Raw genomic sequence first — 20,212 nt, forward strand, 5'->3', positions numbered from 1 at the left:
CTACAGTCATGAAGATGCTACAGCCAGTGGACACCAGGTCAGTGAGACACAGAGGATTTTGCCACACAATCAAGTATAAACAGGCAGCCAGCAGAGCATCCCAACAGCACGTGTTGTAAGTCACAAAACCCCCAAACACATGGAAAATAATGCACCAAAACTGCAAATGGAAGGAGGGAGTCCTGAAGCAGAGTTTTATCACTCTCTCAGCATACACACTTGCAGATCTGGAATTCTGGATCCCAAGTCATTACAATTAAATTTTATTCTGTTCTGGAAGTTTGCTGCAAACACAAACCAGCACTCATGATTCTAAAGCACTTCCTGGTTATTTTTACAAAATGTTCTGAATGAAAACATAAGTTTGTGTGGCATGTTTGTCACATGACAACTGCACAGCTTCCACCTGCACCAACTGCACCAGAGAAACCAGGTACTTCACATGACATGAACTTACTGGTCACGCAAAATATCTCCATCCTGATTGGGGTAGAAGGCGAGTTTGAAAATGCGGTTCATCACGCTGCGCTCTATGGCCAGCTGTGCATCCTGGAGCTGCTCCTCACTGGCATTCTGCCAGATGGCATCCTGAGCCATAGCCCCATATAAGAACTGAAGAAAATCCTCAACTTGGGCTGTTTTATCATCTGCTGCTGTGAGTTTCTGGAAATCTGATTAAACGTAGAATAGAGAGAACATGCAGGTCAATAAGAAACATTATTTCTTTTTGGAAAGGAAGAGCCAAGAAGGTACTTCAGACTTCTTGCCAGGCAGCACTGAGGCTGCTTTGCCCATGCCCCAGCATGGGAAATACAAGCAGAAACACTTGAAACAAATGGAAGAACTAAAGGAAAAGCATATAGAACATTTAGCAAAGCATATGGTCCATGTACTCCACTTGACACAGTGTTAATCACTTCCCCTGCAGTACCAGTTCTCATGCCTCCTGTCCAGCCACCCACAGACAGAGCATCCAGAACAGTCACTGCAACAGCCACTGGTAGGAACCAGCACACACAAAGTTGTCAGATGACCAAAAGGAGGGAACAGGGAAAAATATCACAAAACCCCATGTGAAAGAGTTCCTACCCCTGCCTTTATTAACTATGCACAGTAGCAACATTCATGTTTATCTACCAAACACAGAAGGAGTGATGCAGCCCAGTTAATGCAGCATGACCAAAGCACTGGCCACCCATCAGCTCTGTATTCAGAGCACTCTGCACCAGGGGACAACTGCCACTCACATCTGACAGCAGCCCCAGTGCCACCATTGCCAATTCCTCTTTTAGGTCATCCAGAAATAGCTGTCTGCTCTCTGCCCAGTGAACGGGCTTTAACTCCTGCCTGGGTCACTGAATCTTATTACCAGAATCCCAGCAGATCTAAGTTCTCACATAATTCCAGCCTATCCAGGCACAGTTAATATGCAGCACTATATGCTCCAGGAGCAAGAACGATTGGACTCAAAATTCATTATGTATTTTATTAAGTCAGGTATGTGCACAGAGAACACAGAATAGTTTGTTTTAAGAAAGTTGTCTTCCTGATGTTGATACCCTTATGCTATGATATTTTTTAATCTGATTCACAGCATTCATACTACTGCTACTCTTCAAATCTTCCAAGGTACAACCACAGGTTCTGTATTGAAGACCAAGCGTTGCAACTTAATAGATCAAAAATAATTAATAGTATTCATACTTTTTTCATGGGGCACATGCTAGGTAGTACGATGTAGTGTAACTTTTTAGGCCAAGTGAGGCCCCATTACCTCCATTCTCTTAGCCCATGAAAAATGCAGTTCCTATGGCTTGGCTGCCACAACATACTCTTACAACAGAGTCATGTGTCTATTTGACCTGTTAACTTAGAGCTGAAATGAAAACTACTCTAGGACTTTGTTCCACAGATCAGAAGTTGTTTTTTAAAGCATTAACCTGAGCCAGCATCTAAATATGGAGTAAAGGAATATAACCATTCCACAGTCTGCATTAATCTTACCTTGAATAAACTCCCTTATTTTCTTTTCTTTGCTCTCCAGCAGTAACCTCACACATACTGTGGTGAAGTATCTGTTGGCCACCTCTTTATCTCGCAGGACTCTCTGCAGCAGCCTTTCCAGGTGAGCTTGTGTGGTTTGCAGGCCTTGACGACACCGAGTTAGATAAGCAATGTATGGAGCTCTTTTCCTAAAATAAAGAGGGCTTTACATTAGAGTCATAGTAAAGACAGAGGCTAACAGCTTTATGAACTGTTGTTGTGCAAGAGGAATCTTCAACCTGCTATTTTTAGAACAACGTAACACCCGACTTAGGATACTCCATCTCACACAGATTTCTCTTGACTGAATTCACTGCCCTGCCAGCCCTCCAGAACAAAAAGACTAAAGCAAATTCCAGCCAGCATCCCTGGTATGCTAGAGTTGAGAGTTAATCACAAACTGATGTAAACTGAGTTTGTTCCTGGGTGGACTGAAGGTCCAAGCTTGTTCAAGCCATTTGCAGATAGGTGAGACAATATCACCATCTGTGGGGAAGCAGAGATGTAATAACCCAATTTGGTAAAGTACAGTTTAAACCAAAAGGGTTCTGCTAGTGAATAAATGTACACGCATGGAACCCCACAAGTAAGACGACACTGAACAAACCACCTGTAGTCCTCTGCAATGGAGGCCAGCAGCTTCCGGCAGGTCCTGTTATCAAAGCGGCTCACACACCGCATCGTCTCCTGCAGCTGGGCCATCAAGTTCTTGTCTTGGAGGTTAATAGCTTCAGCTAGCTGAACTTTCAAGAAGCACACAATTTCATTATCTAATAAAGAACAAAGGAAAACGATTAAGGAACAGAAGTGTAGGCATAATGAAAACTTTTTCAATCTGGGAAACATGTAACAGTTTAACCCAAAACTTCTATACATTAGGCAATAAATGTTATTTAAAGAACAATTTCATAAGTATTTTTTAATTTTGAAGGGATACATTTTCCTAGCCTGTCTTTAGTTAGCATGCAGAGCCATTCTGAAATGTGGAGAGGACCAGGTAAAGTGACAAATTCATCTGCCTTGCATGTAAACCTAGAATGGCTGGAAGGACACAAACACAAGACATACACTGAGTCAATGTACAGATTCAGTAAATTATTCCAGTTACTCTGTTAGTACTGCACCACAATTCCCAACAGCACATGTATTTTGGGAGGCTATTCTACAGCTTCAGGCTCTGCCTGTACTCTATCTGAGATACTTAATTACAAAAACATTAGACTAGATTTAGTTGGCAGGTTTGTTTGTGGAGTAAGGAGAAAAATATTTGGGGAGCAAAAGGCAGCTGATGCCGTCTACACCTCTGGAAACAGGAGTCACCAAAACTTGTGTGTACAAGGGCCATTAGATGGGAAAAAGAAGTGACACATACAATACCAATTACCTGTATGTATAAAGAACCTTTACCTTCAGGGTCTGTGTGATCTGGTAGACCATTCCTCGTTGAATGTGTCAACATTGGGAAGGCAACAGAGTCTGCTGAACAAAGGGCCAACCTCAATTTCTTCTTTGCATCCCTTAGAGAGGAAAAATATGCTCTTAACAAAGCTGTTGCAAAGCCTGCTTCTTCAATAAGCTGTCTTTATTTTTTTTTAAATACTGCCTAAAAGTTATTTAACATAATTATAATACACCAACATTGCCAAGACTTTAGAATGATTTATTTTGATAGAGCACCTAGGCCAGTTCCAAGGGAATTTTCCAAAACACTGAACTGCTCTGTCCTCTCTGGCTACAATATGACAGTATGAGATGCTTAAAACTAAGAGCACATAGAAGTTTAGAATTAGTCCATATTAAGATTTTCGTGGGAAGCAATCACATGGATTCATCTTTTAGTTCTACTTTGTGGACAAGATTAAACCTGTAACTACATTTACCTATAGGAGAAAGCAGAACTTTGTGGCTGTGCTACTTGACTTGCAGAGTCCGGGAGATCATCTGCAGACATGTTTTGCAAAGCCTCATCCCGTGGAGAATCATGAATGCTCTCACCATCCCCAATAGCCTCTGTGGAAATGAAATAAAATGCCATTACACCCTAAGAAGTCAGAAGGAAAAACTAAACTTACTAGTCTCTATTTTCTTCCTGTTATTCTAACATCAGGGGAAGAATGGAGACAGCAAATAAAACAACTTGTTCTGGGTAAGTGAAAAAATACATTAAAAATATATAATGCACAAATCACTATGAAGAAATTGTATCACTTTGGAAGGCAATATCTTCAGTATCAATTAAAAAAACAAAATAAAAAATGGTAAGAGATGTGCTACTAAGAACCACATGGCTCAGGAGCAATATGAAACAGCTGTCCTTGGGAATACTGATTTAATTCCCAGTCTCTAAAGAGACTGTCCCACAGGTAACTGACAAAATGTTCTTAGTTTAGAGCTCACACTGTTCAGCTGTTACTAATAACATTAGTCTAGGATTCCGAAGTGTTTTTATCTTTAAGGAGGAGAAAATATATTGGTGGTGATTATAAATGGCAGGTTCTTACCTGCCCCATCATAGTTCACTAGGGCTCCTTCACTGGGACTGGTTCTTTTAATTGCATTCCTGTATTTGTCCAGAATGTCCTCAGCAGCTTGTGCCTGTGCACTGGGCCTTGGGCTGGGATCATCTGAAGAGACCATTAAAACCAAGAAGAGTTAATCTTACACTGTGCCAACTGAAAGTAAATACAAAAATTCAGACCCACACATTTGAACTCTCTTTTTAGCCACATCAAATCAATAGCTGCTTGTGTCCCATGTGGCCACAATTCAAACAAAGTCTGAAGCAAAACCAGGAAAAAAAGTACAATAAAAGTGAACAAATAAAGCCAAATCATTAGCATATTTATACTGTATACACAAATGGTTCTTATATATTTGAAGACTTTCAGAAATGATTAGGCAAACAGAAAACTAAACATTCAGGTTCAAATCACGTTTAATTTAGCACTTAAGTAATTATTACAGGAACGTGTCTGCAGCTATCTTTACAGATCAGCTATGCTAAGGACAGGAGCTTCATAATGAGGACAAGAGAAAAAAAAAAAGAAAAGTGAAGGTTTGAGTCAAGAATCCAGTGGATATTGACAAAAGCATGACAATTTAAAAACAGCCTTTGAGGCAATAAGTCTTTATCCACCTTCTTATTTAGAAAGTCATTTGTGAACATTAACCACAACAGTATCTACCTTTCTGTAGACAGCTGGTGGGCACTCTGAGCTCCAGAGGGAATGCCAGGAGAGAAAATCACTATGAGGAGGGTGTTCACATACCTTGAAGTGCTGCGTATCTGTCAGGCACCATGTCATCTTTCTCTTTTTCTTGTTTTTCTTTCTTTCTAAATGGAATAGGAGCTGAAAATGCAAGATACCTTATCAAAGATTATTCTGAGATAATGGCCAGACTGAAGAAACTTCAAGAAAGTGGCTAATGCAAAAGTCTGTCATCAAACAAACTCCGATAAAAGCACAAGCCTCTGCTCAGGGTGGGGCAGACCTGTGCTGCCACCAGGCACAGTGAGCTCTGCCCTTGTCAGAGGTGCTACCTTGAGCCAGACAAAACAACTTTTCTTTCCAGGATGTTCTAGGCAATTGCTAGCCAAGGGAGCTAGATAGCTTCCCCTTTTTATTGACATACTTATTTATACTTTAGTTTAGCCAATAGTCCTAACTCCAGTATTGGTCATAATGACATGAATCTTTTCTGGCAACCTGTTTGCACTAGTAAACTCAGAGAGAAGATGCAGATTGCAACTTGTGGAACAGAAAAGCAAAAGAGTTGTATTAAAATTCTAAAACGGTACCTAACATCATACAGAGACTGCAGAGATTCTGTTAGCTCTTTTCTAACTGAAAGTCTGTTGTAGAAAAAGGCAGGAAAATCCAATATTGCACACATTGTTCCATCCCCAGTTGTCATCACTCATAGCATGAAAGCAAAGCATTGTCTTGAACAGGATTTACTTTGTAAATAGCCTAAGTACAATGTCCACTTATGCTGCATTATAAGAGAGATCCCAAGTTATCCATACCCTTCAACTAGCATGCTCCCACCCACAGGGAATTAGGACTAGCCATCAGTAAAGCTGCAATGAAGTTATCACCATACAAATGTGAAACTACTGGCCTCATGTGAGGATTCCAAGGTTCCCAATTGCTAAGGTAGTACAATGCCTGATCAATTCCTTTCAGCTTCCACTCCTCTTTAAAGATACTGCAGACTTTGTATTTCAGTAATTCTACTGTAACACTTGTGCTTAAGTGAGAATCCTTTATTTCTCAAAATTAACAGGACAGCTATTACTCTGTAACTAATTTACATCAGTCTGGTCAGCTTTCCAAGTGAAACTACAAAAGCTTTATGTAAAAGTGACTACAGATTCCATAAAGGCTGCATGCACTCTTACCAGACAGACATGATCCTACCTTTGGGCATGGCAGACGCAAAACGTTTCCTCCACCAGGGCTTGTTTCTGTCAGACTTCTCATCATCACTGTCTTTTCGTTCTTCATTCTGTAGAAGGGCAGAGTTCACTTTTGAGCATTTACCACATTGAGTGTGAAGACAAAATTCTCCTTAATTCTCTCTAGGTCATGCTACATCAGCTGTAAACACAGAACTACAGCACAGAAAGCCAAGCAGCTTCAGTAACAAATATCCCTCCTGAAGAGGGCAGCCTATAAATGCAAAGACACAAAGAAACCTAGATTTCACTTACTCTTTTTTAAAGAAAACTACTTTTCAGGATGCTGCAGGATTTTACATTTAAACACTACAACAAATATACTTCTGAAGTCCCACCAAATCAAGTAAAGTTGATCCAGCAAATTTAAGAGAAGCCAGAGTCATTTAAACCACTCTAACCATCTGTAGCTTTAGCTTGTAAAACATGACAGGCCAACATTAAAAAAGTTACAAGTGCACTGTAACTCCCTGGCTAAGCACATTTAATACCAGCTTTCTGGCATTAGATGAATAATTGAAGCAGACATGCTGGGGGGGGGAAAAGATAAAGAGAAGCATTACCTCTCCCCTGGAGGAGTCTTTACTGGGAGATGAAGATGAAGACTGAGATGCAGCCGCTAGAACAGCTGCTCCAGTGTTGGTGGTGGACATAGGAAGCTCCCTCTCCTCATTACCAGGACGCCTGTTCCACCCAGGATCACTCATGGGTCTCCGAACTGAAGACACTATATCTGAACTCCTGCTGCGGACCAGCCTCTCTGGGTAAGAATGTCTCTGCTTGAATGCTTCTAAATCTGTTGGAATTAAACTGTGAGACCCAAAGTTGGGCAGTCGGGCCTCACTACCTCCCATAGCTCCTTCCAAGATAGGTGGATCTGGCGGTGGATGAGAGGGTCTTGCATAGTGCACTTTAGGCCTCACTACAGCTGATACACCTGTGGTCATAATAAAGGAAGCCACACACATTTCTTGTAAGATTCTTCCAAAGTAACTGGTACTAACACAGAAGCACTGGAAGTGCCTATTTTTTAACAAAAGCTTGTTCTTTTACAACTCACCCTCACTTGTTGACAGAGGGTCAAACAACGCAAGCAGAGAATCTGTCTGAGAAGGAGGAGATGTCAACTGACTGGCTCCTGAAACACAGGGGGGAAAATGTCAGTGGTGTTCCAAGAACCCCCTACAACAGAAGTGACATTGGAAAGGCAGCCCTCAGCAACAGAGGCTGAAAAAACTTACACTGCAAAATATTTTTAAAGATATTCATATATAGAAAGATCACTGCAGTATGTGGAAATGATCACAAAAAGTGGGGGAATCCTGAGGAGCAGCCCAGTTCCAGGATGCAGCAGGGCAGTCCATGCTAACAAACCCAGTTAGGGAAAGGTGATCCTAGATCCAGTACTCAAACTCTAGTACTAGAAAGTGGATCACTCAGCCAAAATTGGGACAAAATGTAAAATTTAAGGATTCTATAACTGTCCTTTCAAGGAAGACCTCAGTCAGCAGAGACTCTAATTCTCATTTACAGGTGAGTAACTTACCATGGGCCGTTTCATCCATGTCAGGACTTGTCACAGAATCTTTTCCCCCAAAGTCAGAGCTACATTCTGACCTGAGATCCTCAATTTTATTTGGAATATCTTCAGATGTTGCACTAATACCTTACACATAAAAAAGAGGCATCTGTAACACTCTTGCAAAAAAAAAAAAAAAAAAGAACAAAATCCTGAAGCTGCTAAAATGATCCAAGTTCTAACTCACAGTACCACCTAGAGACATTGACTTTCTATACTCCCAAAATAACATTTCAGTTCTGCTCCACATCTTCAACTGTTTTAACATTGCCATAAATACACTCGATAATTGCCATTAAAAAGATGCTTCACTCTGCTAAATATTTTGCAGAAACTTAGAACTGAAGTAAGATAGACAGTGATTTATTTAAATAAAAAAGGTTGTGAGATAAACTAAACTTAAGAAAGTTAGGAGTTTCTTGCAAATCAATACTCCATTGCTAACCACTGAAGCATATTGAAGCATAGAAGATTTTATGCTCTGCTCCCTTTTTTATTTCTTCTGCAAGATGAACAAAGAATTGCTGCTTTGAATAAGCTAGAATGAGTGCAACAAGTTATTTTATGAGTGAAATGATGTATAAGCAAAGCAAGTGCAGCAAAGTGGATTCTGCTAGAGAAAAAAAACGACGCTGAGGCCTGGCGTGCTGGGGCGAGAGCTGACCTCCCTCACATCTGTGTCATCAGATGTGCTACCCAGCCCAGAACAGCTTTCCAGCTCCTGTAGTCTTTCCTCCTGTTTTAGGTCTGGGGCCTCTACAAAAGGCAGACAGTGGAGAGTAGAGACAAAAAGTATCATTACTCAATGCCATACTCCCTTACAGTGAGCACACAGAGGGGAGGGGGGATGTGTTGATTTAGTATGTTAAGTTCTGAGCTAACTCAATCACTTTGGCAAGAGCTTTCTCCCTGTGCAGAAGGCAGGACTCTGCACAGACAGCAATGCTCTATCTGCATAGGCATTCTAAGAAGATTTTACTGGTTTAAGTATTGTATTTATTAGAGACAATAGCATACAGCCCAATCCTCACTAACCAAAGTAAACTGTGATCCTAGATAGGCCTACCTAACATCCCAGGGAAGGAAAGCAAACAGAATTTGCTCTGCAATCCCTTCTCTCACTTTTTGGCACATAAGAATTTCAGTAAGTCTCTCAGAACACTTTCCATCTTCTCTCTGCCTAAGAACAGTTTGTCCTTTTAGTACTGGAAGTCACAATCACTAACTTAACCCTAGAACATTAATTTTTTGAAGTGAGGAAGAGGCTGCTGTTTTTCATGATACGCCTCTGGAAGAGTCTTGATTCATGTTAAAGAAATAAGCAAAAACTGCACAATTCTGACCTGAATCACTTGGTAACACTTCCACACTCCACGCCTCACTTGTGGTTTCTGATATGGTTGAACCTGTGCAGGGATCAAGCAACACGGATCCTGAACCTGGCAAACACAGCAAGCTGCCTAGCATGTTCTCTGCAGCTGCACCTGCAAAAGTAAAGCCGAAGCGTACAGCTCGGTATGGGCTTCCTGAGGAAAAGCTCCAGCACCAGAGAGAGGAACACACTGCAGTGTCCTTAAAGTAATCATGAAAGATAATGTTGAAAAGATATAAATAAGCAACCAAATATAATGCAGGCCATGCATACAAAATCCTCCTGCAGAGAAGCTCCAGGTTAATCAATGGAACAGCCCTGGGCAGAAGGGAGGAGGGCTCTGCAGCCTGGCCACCTCGGAGCAAGCGTGAAGCACCTGAACGTACCAGATATGCCACCACGTTACCTGCTATTTCTTGCAAACGATCCTCATCAATATTCGGATCAAAGTCACTTCCCAAGACGTCTGTACTCCAGGTTTCGCTCACAGTCTCTGATATGTCTCTGTCATCAGTCAATCCCATCATATCACGGATTTCAAATTTACGGAGCTTGTCATCAAGATTATCCTGAGTTGTGGCTATGTGAAAATAAAAAGTCCTTATCTTTTTAAAAGGTTTCTCCAATTACTTTTGATTAAAAACAGGATAAAAAACCATAAACAAAACCACCCTCTAATTCTGTCAACTAAACCAGTGTTTTAAAGTAAGCACTACTAGCAAAGCACTAATGCTGTTCAAGAGATGCTGCTGTTTTCTAAGCATGTTAGAGATAAGAAGAAAAATCTTAAACTACACATGGTGACCTATCAATCATATGGACAGGCAAAATGAATAAAATTTAGTGCACTACCAAGAAACCGATATAATGCCTGCAAGAACAGCTCACAGAAAAGCTGAGGCCTCCAGAGATCCTTCAAATAGGGTTAATTACAGCAGGCTGGTCACGGTTATGTCCAGTCATGTTTTGAGTATCTCCGAGGTTGAGACACCACAGACCCTTTGGGCAACTTGTTCTAGCATTTGACAAATACATATCAAACAGGAAGCTAGGCAGATGGTTTAAGACTACTCCAATCCTGATCAGCCTATTCCCTGAAGGACAAAACTTTACAAGTGTTTTCCTATAAAGGACTTAAGCCTCAGAATCCTATAACATTTCATTTTCCTAACAATAGACTACAATAAGTATTTCTAGGGATAAAACCCAAACCCATAAATAAATGCAAGAGCAATCGCACAAGGAAAATTTGGGTTTTTGTTGTTTTTTTTCAGAACTAGCCAATTCTTCAACTTTTTCCACCAAACTGTGGCTTTACCACCTTACAGCACCTCAGACACCTGTAGTGAGAAGCTGCACCTGCCTTGTTCATGCTCCAGGAGCTGCAGAGCTTCCACACCGTTGCTGCCTGAGGGGCCAGCGCCCAGCTCTGACACCGACTCCCCTTCCAGGTCCAAAGACGACACGGAGTTGGAGCGGTTTGAAGGACCTGTGGAAACAAGTGTTACTGTAAATCCAATTTCAGTAACAGTTCCTAAATATACAGCATCTACAATCCAGGACACAACTGGCTAAAAAGATGAAACCATGAAGTAGCAGTTCTAATGTAAAAGACTGAATTGATGAAATAAATGTACATTTGCTCTGCTCTTGATCCCTCTTCTATGAAGATTTAACCCAAACTGCCATTTGTACTTCCCATGTGAAAAGCACCATACTAATTACAATAATCTACCAACACATTACCAGAAAAACCTGGAATCTCACCATTACTGTACTTAATTTTAACTAACAAAGTCACTAAAGCCCTTGCCATTCATTTGTCTACCTGTCCATTAATTTGTCTTCTTATTTTGAGGAGAGAAATAGTGCATGCTGAGTGTTCTGTACAAACCTCTTCAACACCACAAATAAACCTGTGCTTCAAAGTGTGTGAGGTTCATATAAAGGAGTTGTCCAGAGCCCAGAAACTATCCCGAAATATGCAATAGCTTATTAAAACATGATGAAAAACAAGCCTGAGAAGCTTAGAACTACATTACATTAAAATTAGTACTGCACTTAAGTTTAAAAAAAAATAATTAAAAAATCCCTCTCTCCTTCTAAATACACTTTGGTCTTTTTCTTTCTAGTTCTCAGACTCAGTTATGCCTCTGCAGGTCAGAATTCAGCTCCTGACTTTCTCCTTTGAAGGGCTAAGAGAAAAGACAGGCTCTCAGGGTAAAATAATAAGCACAGTCTTCAAAATGGCACAGATGACATGCTGTATTTAACAGAAGTTCCTTTTGTAGTTAAGGGAAAAAAAAAGGGACAAAACTTCTTCAAGACTTAATTAGCCCTTCACCTTCAGATATTCCTTCCAGATTATCACTGCAGAGGGAAAAGCGCAAGGTTTTATCAGGTTTACCATGGAGTTTGTTTTCATCGACAGGGACATCTCCTTGTCCGCCATGTGCAAGCTGCATATTTAAGACCTGGAGAGTGGGGAAAAACAAACAAAACTTTCTTAAAATAATCGATTTTTCAGATAGTTAAGCAGTAAAAAAAAACAACTCTGCACACATTTTTTGCATTTTTTTCCCTAGATGTTAATGGTACAATCAAATTTCTGTCATTCCTTTTGAAAGAAGAGCTATCTTCAAAGTCAGAGCCTGGAGGGAGCATAAGGGAACCCAGATGTGAACACCAGGCAAGTTCTGATAATGCTGGAGCCAAGAGCCCCTCAGCACCCCAGCAGGCTAACATAACATGGAAACTGATGGTCATAAGGCTGCAAAAGGAGATAATCTAAACTATCAGGCAAGGCAGCCAAGATGAAAGTAGAAGTTTTGCTACAGCTGGTGAAAGGCAAGGTTGTCAAACCAGTCCTAGCCCAAGCAACACACTTGAAGGCATTCCTGGCAACATGGCCACAGCTCCACCCTCACAAGAACATGGGCCTGTGCATTTCCAGTCTGAGCTGCCAAAACCACCAGGATCAGTGGTCCAGTTCTGTCATTCACCTGTGCCCCTGATCCAAAGGACAGAGCATGCACAGAGACAACTGCATCAGTTCTCTAGGCTCTGAAGCAGTAGCTAAGGTTTTCTCCTAAGCATGTTAGATGACAAAGCCTCTTCCACAACCTGCCAGGTTAATTTTTCCCATGTTAACATATTGCTTTTGGTATCTTGCAGATATGGCGAGGGAAAAAAAAAACCTAACAAAGAGAATCTTGAAAGCTACAACCCTCAACTTCAGTAAAATAAAGTAAGGATTTTAATAACCATTCAGGATTTATTACCCAAACTTAGTGTGACTTCATTGTCCTGCTATTAGAGAAGTGTACTTTTCTAAATATTCCAGACATGATAGTTTTTGCACACCTCATTTTCTGACATCATCCCTGGAGTAATCTGTGGACCCGTCCCCAAGGAAATCACCAGCACTTCTTCCGGCTGAACTTCTGGGATAGTCTCCTGGGAGGATCCTTCATGATCTCCATGCTGATCCATTAGAATATTTGATCTACTTCTACTACGAGTTGCTAAGGAAATATTTTGAAATACCAACATTAGAAAGTTTTTCCTTATTTAAGAAGGAAAAAAAAGAAAATACAATGGAAATACAGAATGGCAATGCTTTGAATTAATAATACCCAAACTACATAAACTTGCAAAATGAAAAGCTGTATTAGACTTGGAGAGATGGAACAAGTGTTTAAATGTGAGTACTGAACTATGAAAAAGCAAACTTTCAACACAAAAGTTTAGAGAAACAAGGTACACTGTGTCCTGTTCCCCTATGCAAATTAAGCGTATTCCAATCACACAAACACCCTTAATATATTAATTGAGAAATGAAGACATTTGTTACCAACAAAAAAGGTCTTGATTCCTGTCATTTTTAGCTATGTTTAATTTATTTTTATAGAAGTTTTTTTTCTCCTAAAATGCAGGGAAATCTTTAATTCTAGCAGGTGTGTCAAACCCAGACACACAATTCAACATCAAGTGGTTTGCTCTGTAAATTTTTTTACTATTAGTCTTTTCAAGTAGCCTCACATTCCCACGCTTAGCACTGTGGAAGGAAAAACGCCCACATGGAATTAAGACTTCTAAGTATGGCAGCATGACACCAGTTATTTCTTTATTTGATCCTGGGAAAACAAGGCAAGTCTGCAGAAGTCACAGCCAAATTCTGATGACCACACAGAAGCACACGAGGTGTTTTTAAAAACTACATGTATATACAAAGTAAGTTGCATAGAGAAATCGATGAAGGAATCTGATAAAGCAACTGATTGCCAAAGGAAACCAAAGCCATGCTTCAGTCAAGTGCTAAAAGTAAAAGTTTCACAGAAAAGAATGGAAAGAGGGCATTACCCACCAAAAGGGGTTACTAGAGTTATATGAGCTGAAAGATTGGTAGCAGAAGTATCCCAGGCAGTAATGGCTGCCAATTGCTGTCCTGGATTTCGAAAGCATTAAAATGAAACAAAAGAAATAAAAACTTTGAGCAAAAACCATTTCATACCATAAAAATAAATGCTGCTGTGCCACTTCTTTATAAGCATAAGACCAAAACCAGTCAGAAGCAGAGTTAAACCAGCACAGGATAGGTTTGTTTTGGAGTTGGTTTTGCCACTTACTGGGCTCTATAGATTTTTCCATGTTACACACTAACACCAAAACTCTCAAACAAAAATATCCCATGTGGTCATATTCATGTAAATACATACTGAGGAAGAGCACCACATTTCCTGTTTTAAGAGAAAATATTGAAATGAAAAAGTTCAAGACCCAGAAATACTGTTCAAAAATAGGCCAAAAACCATAACACTGTGTTACAATATACTAACAAATGGAATTAGACTGAACAATTAACAGAGAAGAAAGCTTCTCTTCTCAGCAGATAAGTTCTGCTCTTGCTTTTTCATCCGTCACATTTGCTCTCTTCTGAGACACAAAAATTTTAAACTTATTCTATAATATTCTATAATAAGTTTATTAAATGCCAGTAATTAAATGTCAGCGCTCTAACCTTACCACCTTCCTAAACCATCTTCCCTCATAGACCTGCTTCCCATCTTCTAACTTCCCCTTTATCATCATGATGAAGCTCACCATACTTGCATCAGAAAGCAGGGAAGCTACCTGGCTTTCCGTACAAAAGAAAATTTTTCACCATCTACACAGAAGAAGTAGGAACTGAAGGTGTAGTCAAGGAGTAATGCTAGGGGATGACTGAAAATCGACAGAAGAGGTATCAAGGCACCAGAAACCAGAGCAGCTCTGCCTGCTCCCCGTACCTATTGGCAGTCGGTTCTTTTTGTTAGCTGGAGTCGTCGCAGGAGAAAGTTGGGGGGTATTATAAGGAGTCATTTCAAGGCTGCTGCTTTTCCCTGGTTTGTTCTGGGGTAAGTTTGCCAGCAAGTTTTCCAAAGCCATCCGATCCTCCTTAAGCTGATCACTTGACATCACATTCCGCATAAAGCCAACCTGAACATTTAGAAGCAGTTTTGGTAAGAATCACAGCCCTGTGTAAACACTTGGGGATGAGTTTATACAACTTATTTTAAGATCTTCAGATATTACCAGAGTAGTTAGCTGGCTGTATGTCATGTAAACCACTGTTCTGCTCAGCCCCTCCAGAAGGTTCACAGAAGACATCGGAGGAGTTTCAACGGCCCGTCCATCAATAACTACATCCAAGAAAGCAGCCACACAGCTCTGCAAGAAGAAACAGTTTTCAAATCAGAGACCATTTACTAGAGTCTGGAAAGAACAGAAGTTTCAACAAGAGTTATAAGTTTTGCTTCCTACTTCTAAAATCTTAGGATATAACACCACGTGTCACTATAACCACTGAAGAGCAAGCAAAGGAAGCAGGCAGGTAGTTTTAGAATTGGCTTCATTCCTTTTCTGCTTTCAAAAGTTTTACTTACTTAAGTGCCTTCTTACAGTTAAAAAAACCAAACTGTTTTATACTAGTTAAACTGGCCCTTCCTGAAGAATCTGCTCAGCACAGAGTAAAAGTGAAAGAAGGAAGCAACACAAAATGTCTTTCTAATATGATTGAATGTTCCTTGTATAATAAATGTGTGACTTTGATGACTGTGTAACAATTATAAACAGCAAAAACCTGGAGGTTACACAAGCAAATAAGCATTTTTAAAAAAATATGACAATACATCAAAGACCATCAGTTTTGCTGTTCCTCTGATGAAGCTAATTTCAGTATTTCTATGGATGATTCATACTAGCAAAGGAATAGTTGAAAAAAAAAAAAGCAAAAGTACGCAAAAAAAGGAACAGAAGTTACAAACAAATTACTTGGTGTTAAACTAGATTTCATACAAAACTTGTCTTCACAACAAGGTATTTTCTTTAGGTTCAGTAAAAAAAACCATCCACAGTAATTCAGCATTTCAGTTTAAAAGGTATTGTGGTTTTATTTCTTTTTTGTATTCTCTTTTGAGAAGTATGTCAGAGTAGAAGCAAGAACCCCTGACTCTAATTTCAGTACTCGATATTTTCTCCCCAGCTTTGGACAGGATTTAATCTGCTTCTCAGTACATATAGCTTCTAAGTAAATCCTGTCCAAAGCTGGGGAGAAAATCTGCTTCTCAGTACATATAGCTTCTAAGTGAACCACTTAGTAAGCCCTTTGCAATGTCTGAAAAGAGAGACTTCAGAAGGATGAAGTAGAGCCAGGAGTTTTAGCTTTCATTAGCCTCGATTCTTACTTTGTCAAACTTAGCAAGGTTGTTCTTCACACGTGGATCTCCCTCTTCAGAGCCTGTCATTGCCAACTGCTGCAGAAGTCTCCCAACCTGAAATGAAAAGGTAGTGTGAAGAATAAGCATTTCAAAACAATGTAACAATGGACCCAATAATAAAAAAAAATTCTAGTATCTTTTTGCATTTAATACATTGAGAAGTACTTCTGACGGAGCAGACAGCATCTTTCAGAGCAGAAAAAACGCAAGAAGCTTTAGAAAATAAGCAGTCAATGCATTTAACAAGAAAGTCTGCACAGACAGCATGCTATGAGCATCCATACTTCCCCCTCCCAAGAAACAAAGCATGTTTTGTTTTTACAGCACACCAGAACTGAGAGTTGAATCTAGGTCATGTTAAACCCGGAAGTCTTCAAAGACTGTAAGTATTTTACTGAGAATCTGTTGGAGGAGGGAAAAAAGAAACAAGAGGGCTAATCCTGGTGTCAGTGTGTGCTTTATGAACCTCCAATGCTCAACACGCTCTTTTCAAGACTCACCAGCTGGAAGCTCTGCAGTGGCACAGGTCAGGATTGCTGATGTATCCTACAAAAACATTGCCCAGGCCCTGCCAGTAACAGCCTTAAGAGTAAAACTCACCAGAACGATTATATGGTGAGAATCACTTTGCTGTCCAGTTTACAGACACCATTAAAGAGGAGGTTTTGTTACTTGTGTGGACAACACCCTCAGCCAGACAACACACCATCACTGAATTGCCCAGGAATTCACACAGAGACAAACACGTGTCATGAGGACTGGGGAACTCTCTAATGAAACAGCAGAAGGCACCCACCAGAAGCACTGCTCATTGCTGCCAGGCAAGGTTTTTTCAGCAAAATACTTCATCATTTTGTGCAATACCCAGTGTATTTACCATAATATTTAACATTAGCAAGAACAGCACAACACTTATTTACACACATTCCAGAATTCATCTTACAGCCACTTTTAAACTTCAGCTTCCATCCCTCATCATAGCTTTTATAAAGTGCATTTGCAACTCTTCTAAGAGATAAAGGAATACATGCTATCAGCTTTTTTAAGTCAACAGTTTAAGCAAATGGATACACTTCAGAGCACTTCCCAGCAATGATTAACACAAATATTGTGTCAGAATTCATCTTACAGGCAGGAGGGGCAGCACCTTTACTTCTACTATAGAAACATCAATTCTAGTGGGAAAAAAAAGGCCAAGAACATTTAAGACTTCAATGTGAATCATACCTGCATCAGATTAAATCTTGCCACCTCATTTATAGGAGCATCAGAAATTATCCCATACTGTTCTGGGTTAACAATTGCAGGGCAGATGAAACAGGCTAGGAGGAGGTCTGTGCACATTGCCCTGACCTCCCCAACCTCCAGCCTGTCCACACACGAGAGTGTTTTGTACATTTGTGACACAATCCATCTCAAGCTGTGAGGAAAACAGTACGTGTTTTGTTTGAGATAGCCAATGAATTTGTTCACCAAGGCCACCAGCTTGGCCTCATTGGAGTCAACCATCTCTTGGACTCTTTGCTTGAACTTCTCTGTGCCTTTCTCTCCAAATAACTTTTCCTGTTGTACTGGGGAGAATCTCTCAATTAACTTGTTTGGATCAGTTTCCAGGTGGTCTTCATCTTCAACCAGAAGCTGCATGATTGGCTCATGTAAAGTTGCAGTAAGAAAAAGTTTTGCAGAAAAGAGTCCTTCAGAGAAGAGTTTGAATAAGATGCTGAAGGCACAGGTGCCTCGTCTCAACAGCCGCCTGGGGTTGTCACTCTCCTTGAGTTCAAATTCAATCAAGTACCGGAGCACCTGGAGGAGGTAGCTCTCATCCTCCTGCATGATGCAGTTGCCATAAATGGAGGTAAAGACTGTGTGAATGACACTCTGAGTGTTGTCCTGGTTGAGCTTCTCTCCGGCAACAAGACATGATGCAATAAGCCTAGGGTTCTCTCTCAATCTGTTCAGGAATTCTCCATAAACAGTCTCCTGAAATCCCAACTGCTTATATCCATCCACAAACTGTGTGTCCTCCAAGATTTTGGCATGCTGGCAACATTCAGCAGGAAAAAGCAGGAGAAGCTTCAGCACTTTAAAGAAAAACATTGAAAGAGTTTCAGTAACCCTGAAGCAAACAAACTGCCTGGAAGATGCTACCATGGTCAATCTGTTAACAAGGCTACCAGGACAAAACACCTCTCCAGAGAGTTAATACAAATTATTTGCAATTTCAGGAATAAGGAGAGTTTGTTCCCATAACTATGAACAGAAGCACAACAGACGTATATTAAAAAGGTAAGTTAAACAGCCAGCAAGGAAGCTTCAGGTGAGTCAGACTTCCTAGCTGAGACTTGTTTTAAAACCTTGCTATTTTTATGATTAGCGCAGCAAAAGACTCCAGATACTAAGCACGAAAAACCTGATGGGTTTGCTACAAGTCACAGAAGTTTAGGAGCTTGTTCTCTCCAGGACCACCCCCACCCCAAGTCACCTCGTTATGATCAGTCTGTCCAAGTTAATCCTTTGCTGCTTGGAGATCCAGGCGGTGCGGTACAGCTTTTCCGCCGTCTTCAACACATCCGCGTTGAGCCTCTGGATCAGCTGCTTCTCAGAGTTCACATAGAGCCGCTCCTGCTTGAGGTGATGAGCCAGCGTGTGGATATCCAGCTTCACCATCTTGGGCAGCCAGCAGGTTCCAGCACTCACTGAAAGAAAGGCAATGACACAGGTGAATTGAACAGTTAGAGAACAAGTCCTGTCAACCCCCATGAAGTGATAAGCGGTTCATACACCCGGTAAGAAACTGCCCATTGCTTGGAAAGAGGGGGGCCTGGCTGTAGCTGAGGAGACAAGAGCTCAGGGGGAGCAGAGCAGTCCCACCCCAACTCACTGCCCAGTGACGAGGCACAAACCACTTTGTCCCAAAGCTTGCCCACAGCACCAGCCAGCTACTTGGGTGTAATTATCTCTGGCCTGTCAAAGTAATGTCCTCTGTCACCTAACCATAAGAAGCACCGAGCTCCCAATATTGGTCTTTTCTGGTGATTTTTTTAAAATAATAACAATATTACTAATTTTTTTAAAAGTAATCAAGAAATATCAATACCCAGATAAGGCAGAAGTTGAAAATAAGTCTGGAGACTCTGCTCAATAGAAGAATTAATTGAGAAAAAATTCCTCAAATACTTCAATTCAGAAGAGTATTTGTTGCTTTAAAGAGAGAAACACCAAGACAACTGTAGGCTTTCATAGTACATCAGGGACAAAAATCTACACAAACTACTGCTGTGTCTCAATGCAACATCAGCTCTAACTTCTTAATTAGAAAACATCTTCATTACCAGATACCTGGTAAACAGAGAGCACTGCATCATTCAAAGCAAGTTCAAGGAGCTAATCCTCTAAAAATTAACTCTCTAGAAAAACACAATTGCATTAAAGCTGAAGGGGTAGCATGCAGATCAGATTTTGTTTCCATGGAATTAATTATTAACTGCTTTATATCTTCTTCCCCACCAGAACTAACAGCAATAATAGCTAACCTGGGAAGGAGAAGGGTTTGACCCAGATGCAGTATGTAGCAGCTTGTGGGAAACTGTTCTTTTCTTCGCAACACAGCTGTCTGTCAGGCACCCTGGCAATGGGCATGTCAGGGCTGGCAAGGGGTCTGGTGATGAACCCTTCAAAGCCAATGCCACAGTCAAATGAAAAACTTGCTTCCCACAGCCTCCAGTGGCTCCAGCAGAGCCAGAGCTGTGCTCCACCAGGCCACTCAGTCCATGCCCAGGAAACTGCACATCCTGCACCAGGCGCCGGCCTAACGCTCTGCACTTTTGGTGTGAAGATCAGGGGTTCACTGCTCAGCAGAGCAGGATGTGATCCTCTCTGAAGAATATTGATTAGCTCCCTAATTAGGCACAGGTTTTACATTTGTTGGGGTTTTTCCAACGTGTGGAGAAAGGCTGATAACCCGGTGCTCCAACAACCATCACTGCTCCTTGCACGTGTAA

The 20,212-nt window shown here is 40.8% G+C and overlaps 1 protein-coding gene across 1 annotated transcript in view; it reads right to left on the reverse strand.

Annotated features, from left to right (window-relative positions):
* GAPVD1 (GTPase activating protein and VPS9 domains 1) overlaps positions 1 to 18,878 on the reverse strand; it is a 22,461-nt gene extending 3,583 nt beyond the window's left edge. The window contains 23 exon segments of the mRNA XM_009998816.1: positions 458 to 671; positions 2,005 to 2,192; positions 2,654 to 2,813; positions 3,451 to 3,560; positions 3,924 to 4,053; positions 4,545 to 4,667; positions 5,313 to 5,393; positions 6,465 to 6,552; positions 7,066 to 7,439; positions 7,563 to 7,640; positions 8,049 to 8,190; positions 8,710 to 8,837; positions 9,425 to 9,565; positions 9,860 to 10,033; positions 10,817 to 10,942; positions 11,798 to 11,927; positions 12,817 to 12,977; positions 14,742 to 14,931; positions 15,028 to 15,162; positions 16,179 to 16,265; positions 17,439 to 18,269; positions 18,271 to 18,292; positions 18,694 to 18,878. Coding sequence (XP_009997118.1) covers positions 458 to 671; positions 2,005 to 2,192; positions 2,654 to 2,813; positions 3,451 to 3,560; positions 3,924 to 4,053; positions 4,545 to 4,667; positions 5,313 to 5,393; positions 6,465 to 6,552; positions 7,066 to 7,439; positions 7,563 to 7,640; positions 8,049 to 8,190; positions 8,710 to 8,837; positions 9,425 to 9,565; positions 9,860 to 10,033; positions 10,817 to 10,942; positions 11,798 to 11,927; positions 12,817 to 12,977; positions 14,742 to 14,931; positions 15,028 to 15,162; positions 16,179 to 16,265; positions 17,439 to 18,269; positions 18,271 to 18,292; positions 18,694 to 18,878 — 3,998 coding nt within the window.
* Between the last annotated feature and the right edge of the window lie 1,334 nt (positions 18,879 to 20,212).

Source organism: Chaetura pelagica, unplaced genomic scaffold (genome assembly GCF_000747805.2).
Source record: "Chaetura pelagica isolate M959 unplaced genomic scaffold, ChaPel_1.0 scaffold405, whole genome shotgun sequence".
Taxonomy (NCBI): domain Eukaryota; kingdom Metazoa; phylum Chordata; class Aves; order Apodiformes; family Apodidae; genus Chaetura; species Chaetura pelagica.